Source organism: Triticum dicoccoides, chromosome 3B (genome assembly GCF_002162155.2).
Source record: "Triticum dicoccoides isolate Atlit2015 ecotype Zavitan chromosome 3B, WEW_v2.0, whole genome shotgun sequence".
Classification (NCBI taxonomy): domain Eukaryota; kingdom Viridiplantae; phylum Streptophyta; class Magnoliopsida; order Poales; family Poaceae; genus Triticum; species Triticum dicoccoides.
In genome coordinates, this window is record NC_041385.1 from 56119455 (window position 1) to 56125789 (window position 6335).

Consider the following 6335-nt stretch of genomic DNA (forward strand, 5'->3'; position numbering starts at 1 on the left):
CCAACCTCCACTGTCAACGACAGTAACCGACCGGACGTGACAGCAGGAACATACTGGTTCCGTGGACCCACAGGTCCGGCCGGGTCCTTAGATGCCCGTAAAGCTCCCGCCTTCATGCTGCAGAAGGCATGGCATCGGCGCCACCACCTCAAGTCCGAGCCGCTCCTCCTCCGCGCCACGCCGAGGACGTCGCAGCCACGCCAATGGCCAGCCCGCTAGGACCCAGATGGGGCCGGGGGCGCACCGCCGGCCACCGCACGCCACCACGCTGCCCTGCCGCCAAGGGCAGCACCGCCACCGCGCCTACCGCCGGCGAACGCCGCCGGGTCGCCGGGACGCCGCCCTACCGGGTTGTACTCGATCTTCCTGGACTCTCTTTCGGTAGCGTAGTCGCTTGTGTCCTACGTGATCCGGTATCCTGGGATCGGCATTGTATGAGGGCCACTTCACTATCTTGTATTGTTTGGTCGTGCACTTGTTTGGTTGTTGCTTTATATATAAAGCAAGGCGAAAGAAAAAGGGTTCAAGGATGTTTATCTTTTCATCAGTATTCCTAGTAGATATAGATAGGAATATGATATATGTTTACATAGCTCTTATTTATGTCGCCGAGCTGATAATGAATTTGTTTCTCAAGGTGAAGGAATGGCTACTGGAGCTCTTGCAGAGTTTGTCGCATCACATCAATGCGGTCAACAGTGCTTCTATGTTATCTGAAAAAAAAAAATCCTATTGTGCCTTTATCTAGCCAACTTTACAATGTAGCAAGATGCTTTTGAATACCTAATCCTATTCAGGGATTTTCAGCTTCCCCAAGTATTATTTCAAGTCAGATTTCGTCATACCTTGCTTGGTTTGTATGGTTGTGCTTGACAGCTCTTCTCGTTAGCCACGAGTTTCAGGCCCAAGTATATATCACCTAAACTTATATTTCTGTTTATTCTTGTTCTCAGCTGAGGTTTAAAGTTTAAACATCATGTTGCCATTGTCAAATCTGATGTGTACAGGATCCACCAGTGCTTCTGTTTTCCTTGAGATTGACAGCAGGAGGTAGTGTGGACCTGACGGAAAATTCCGTTTGGTCCGATTTAACAGATTTGCTAAGAAATTGCTATAATCTTTTTGGCATTTGGGCTGGCAAAGTCAGCATGTTTATTTTGAATAAACACAAAGCATGGCCTGGACGTGGTTTGCATATATGCATCCGTTTGACCATACATGGCGATGTCACATAATCTTTCCTATACAAAAGAAGTGGTGCAAGTCATTTCGATTGTTTACACGACTGGAGTTTATGCGGTAGAAATTGGAGCGGCTGCTGAGACTGAGGTTGCTGCTGCTTCTCCAATACTTGCTCTCCAATGGTTCACACATAGCTATCAGTACAGCACACTCTTGACTGAAATTCCCTTTGCATTCTCATTTCCAGGTCATTTCAGGACACATTCGTAAATCACAAGAACGCGGCATCAGGAACACAGCTGTCCCTGCTATAAGCATTCATTCATTTCCTCGAACCACAGAGCTTTTCCCTGGACCATACGTGATACGTAGGAGACGGCACAGAGCTTTTCTCCAGGTGAAGTTAGGGCTGCTGAAGTTCTCACAGAGCTTGTCGCATCACGTCAGTGCGATCGACAATGTTTCTATGTTATATCTGAAGAAAAAAAAATATCATGCCTTAATATAGCCAAGTTTATAATGTAGCAAGATGTTTTTGGATACCTAATCCAATTCACAGAAGTTCAGCTTCCCAAAGTATCATTTCAAGTCAGATTCCGTCATACCTTGCTTGGTTTATATGGTTGTGCTTGGAAATTGCTCTAGAATCAGCCCAAATCGCCATTTGGGCTGGCAAAGTTAGCATGTTATTTTGGATAAAAACAAAACGTGGTCTGAAAGTTGTTTGCATATATGCATCCGTTCGACTATATATGGTGATGCCACATAATCTTGCATATACAAAACAAGCCGCGTAAGCACGGTTTCACAAATCATTTTGATTGTTTACACGAGTGAAGTTAATAATGCGGTGGAAATTGGTACGGCCGCTGAGACTGAGCTCGCTGCTGCTTGTCCAAAACTAACTCTTTAATGGCTCACATCCATCAGCACAGCACGACTCTGACTGAAATTCTGCTTGCATTCTCATTTCAGGACACATTCATAAATCACAAGAACGCGGCGTCAGGCACTCGGCTGTCCATGCTACAAGCATTCATTCATTTCCTCAAACCACAGATCTTTTCCCCAGACCATATGGCAGAACACTGCACAAAGCTTAAGAGTATGTTTAAGATAGAAGTACCCGTGAGACGACGACATGCTGAGGCACTTGAAGATCATCTTGATCAAGCTGGTGTCTGTTTCTCTGAATAGTAAGGTTAATGACGTTGGGTTTCTGCTCAAATTTTCGGAATCCATGAAGTCAGAGATTTAAACAAAAAACATGCATGTTTTAGAGATTAAAAAGAAGAACAAAACTTGCCAAATACTTCGTGTTATGGAATGTCTTTCAGTTGTGATATATACGAGGCGAGGTAATTCAGTAGAACAGTCGTCTCAGCCACAACGATAGTATAGCGTTGGTCAAGTCTTTGTCTATTCCAGTTCATTCAATGGAACTTTTAACCTGCAAAATGTTCACTGCTTAGTAATCCAAAAGATAAACCATGGTGGTTTTTTCTTCTTCAGTCTAAAAAATGAACAAAACTAGAACTTCAATTAATTTGGAAGAGAGAATTAAAGTACATACTAGTGCTCAGGAATAGAACTACAATAAGATAATTAAGATGGTGCCATACCAGCTGCGAGATTCAATTCTGTCCACGTCATAACCAAAATAAGGCGTACCTCAGATTCAACGCTACAAAAATGTGTATATAAAACAGCTATACCAATAAACAGAGATGTTCGCAAAGATCACAAGGTTTTCGCCACCCTTGTTTGCACGCAAACCACAGAGTTATGGTGAGTGAGACACGCATGGCTCCATGTGTGGTTGATGGCATATGATAGCTAGGCCACTCGCCGACTGGTGAAGGAGGCCTCCAGCTGCTTCCAGGCAGCTGCCAACCGCTGTCAGCTTCAGCTTGCCCCCAAACACCAGGTACCTCTAAACTGTTGCTGACTCCAGATTCTGGATCAGGAATGCCGTGACAAATCATAACAGCAGATTAGGAATGAACAAACTAAGATGTGCAACCTAACAATTTCCTGAAAGGCAGAAAAGTGCACAGTTAGGGTTTATGGTTTAGGTCTACATCAGCTTAGAGAATTTTGTTAAGCAGAAAAATTAATCACACAATACGTTATGCACATGTACAGATTCCCATTATTTTTCTTTGGAAGACGTACAACTACAATTCGAAAGGGACTAAACAAGCAAACAAGCAAGTCTGGTCCTATCAAACAGTCATGGCTATAGACACGTTAGGCTGTTTTCATGCTGACCGTTGAATGATTCCACACAAGGACCCTGTCGATGCGGTCCCTGTCTACAATCCCCTACCACTCTTGTACCCTGTTAGCCATCACAAGGACCCTATTGTAAGTTTCCAACTAAGACTCCGATTCAAGTTAACGCGTGCAAGCAAAAAAACGTAACAAAAATGGCAGTGGCGAGTACCTCTTCGGCTCTCCGGCTCCTGCCTCTCCTCCTCGCACTCCTACTCGCTGCCACCAGCGAGGCCACCACATTCAAAATCATCAACCAATGCTCCTACACCGTGTGGCCAGCCGCTCTGCCGGGAGGTGGCGTGAAGCTTGATCCGGGGGAGACGTGGGCGTTGAACATGCCCGCTGGTACCTCAACAGGGCGCATCTGGGCACGCACAGGCTGCTCACTCCTTGGCAAAGGCGGGTCATGCCAAACTGGCGACTGCAGCGGCTTGCTCGCCTGTACGGTCAGTACTCGATCGCCCATCACGCTGGGCGAGTTCAGTCTTGCCCAAGGCCAAAGTGATGATGATTTCTTCGACATCTCGCTCATTGATGGCTTCAACGTGCCCATGGACTTCCTGCCGGTGCCGGTTCAGGGAAGGTCAGGATGCAGCAAGGGGCCGCGTTGTGCAGCCAACATCACATCGCAGTGCCCAAGAGAGCTGAAGGCTCCAGGAGGGTGTAACAATCCCTGTACTGGGAGCACGGCAAGCCGTTGCAACACAAGTTACTCAGCCTTCTTTAAGCAGATGTGCCCAGATGCCTACAGCAAGCCTGATGATACATCCACTTACTCTTGCCCGTCGGGCACAAAGTACCAGGTCATCTTCTGTCCCCTGATTAATCAAACACTCTCACCTACAGATGAAAGTCCCCTGCCTGCACCCCCGGCCAAGGCAACACCTCCGACCCCAAGTACTCTGCCTACAACTATTGGGCCAACAAGCATGAAACCTAAATCCCCCTCTGGAAGAAGAGTTGTTGCAATTCTAGCTCCTGTAGGCGGCTTAATTTTGCTCACCATCTTGTTCCTCGTCGCCTTCTTTATATGTAAACGAAGAACACAACAACAACATGAGATGGAAGAAGAGGAAGAGTTTGGGGAGCTAGAAGGAACACCAATGAGGTTCACATTTCAACAGCTAAGAGCAGCAACCGAGCAATTTGCAGACAAGCTCGGGGAAGGAGGATTCGGGTCTGTTTTCAAGGGACAGTTTGGTGGTGAAAGGATTGCAGTAAAACGTTTGGATCGAACTGGTCAGGGCAAAAGAGAATTTTCGGCAGAAGTTCAGACAATTGGCGGCATTCATCATATTAATCTGGTGAGATTGATTGGTTTCTGTGCAGAGAAATCCCACAGGCTCTTGGTATATGAGTACATGCCCAAAGGATCCTTGGACAGATGGATCTATTGTCGACATGACAATGATGCTTCTCCTCTGGATTGGAGCACGCGGTGCAAGATTATAACTCATATAGCTAAGGGACTCTCCTATCTTCATGAGGAGTGCACAAAACGAATTGCTCATTTGGATATCAAACCACAAAACATCCTCTTATATGATGACTTTAATGCTAAACTTTCTGATTTTGGACTATGCAAACTCATAGACAGGGATATGAGCCAAGTTGTTACCAGAATGAGGGGCACACCTGGATATTTAGCTCCTGAATGGTTGACATCACAGATCACGGAAAAGGCCGATATCTACAGCTTCGGCGTCGTGGTCATGGAAATCATCAGTGGAAGAAAGAACCTCGACACTTCCCGGTCAGAAGAGAGCATCCATCTCATAAGCCTATTGGAGGAAAAGGTAAACAGTGATCGGTTGGTAGATTTGATTGACAATAACAGCAACGACATGCAAGCACACAAGCAAGATGCAATTCAGATGATGATGCTTGCAATGTGGTGCTTGCAGATTGATTGCAAAAAAAGGCCTAAAATGTCTGAGGTTGTAAACGTATTGGAAGGTGTCATGACCGCAGACCTCAACATAGAGCATAATTTTGTTGTAACAACTCCAGCAAATTTTGGTAGCACAGGAAATGTGAGCTCTTCAGCTCCACCTCTAGCTTCAGATGTATCAGGCCCCAGGTGAAACAGAGATAATTCTGACATGGTAGGCAATTAGATTGTGCATAGGAGATTCTCTTATGTAAAAACAAAATTCATGGTCTGTTATATTTTATCAAATTATTACAACTTTTGAGTTATGCTAACCTGCATAATATATTAGTATTGCAAACCTTCTTCGATCCACAATAGGTGAGATCATTTGTGTTCCTTTGAGCTCCACATGTATTGCTCTTCAGCTCCACCTGTAGCGCAAATCTAGTTTGAGTTATGATGGTTGAAATTAAAAATTACGAACATGTTGTAAAATTCTCATTGCCCAGTAAAGCAGAGAAGTAAATGGGCAGTTCGAGGGACTAACTAATAAAAACCGATCACTTGGTATGTTAGTTACCGCAAGTGCCTTTATGTTCTGCAGCATGTCCACTTGGTTTTTATGACATTAGGTACAACTTGATTTCCTCAAAAGGAGAAAAGGTAGCTCAAACCTATTGTAAGCTGAGAAAACGGTAAAATGTACACGCGTTGATAAATTTTTGCTCTTTCTTAAACATCCCAGATAACCAAAAAGTGTTGATAATTGATGAGATGTTTATTCTTCCTTCCACTGCCTGCAAAAGGATTTTGCTGCATTTCCAATACAAAGAATTCAGATTCTTAGCTTGCGAAGATGTGAGTAGGAGGAACTCAGATTAAAATCTAGCTTGCAAAGTTCATAAACTAACTGTAAATTGCCTAGATTTGTCCAGTAGCTAGCTACACACATATATCATTTTCATCGATTAAGGTCACAGTGCCACACGGATCTTCGATCTTG

The 6335-nt window shown here is 44.7% G+C and overlaps 1 protein-coding gene across 1 annotated transcript; it reads left to right on the forward strand.

Moving 5' to 3' along the window:
- The first annotated feature begins 1958 nt into the window (after positions 1-1958).
- On the forward strand, positions 1959-5654 carry LOC119274673 (G-type lectin S-receptor-like serine/threonine-protein kinase SD2-5). The gene has a single exon (XM_037555394.1). It carries the CDS (start codon positions 3612-3614, stop codon positions 5541-5543), a length of 1932 nt encoding a protein of 643 aa, XP_037411291.1. The 5' UTR covers positions 1959-3611; the 3' UTR covers positions 5544-5654.
- Positions 5655-6335: the final 681 nt, after the last annotated feature.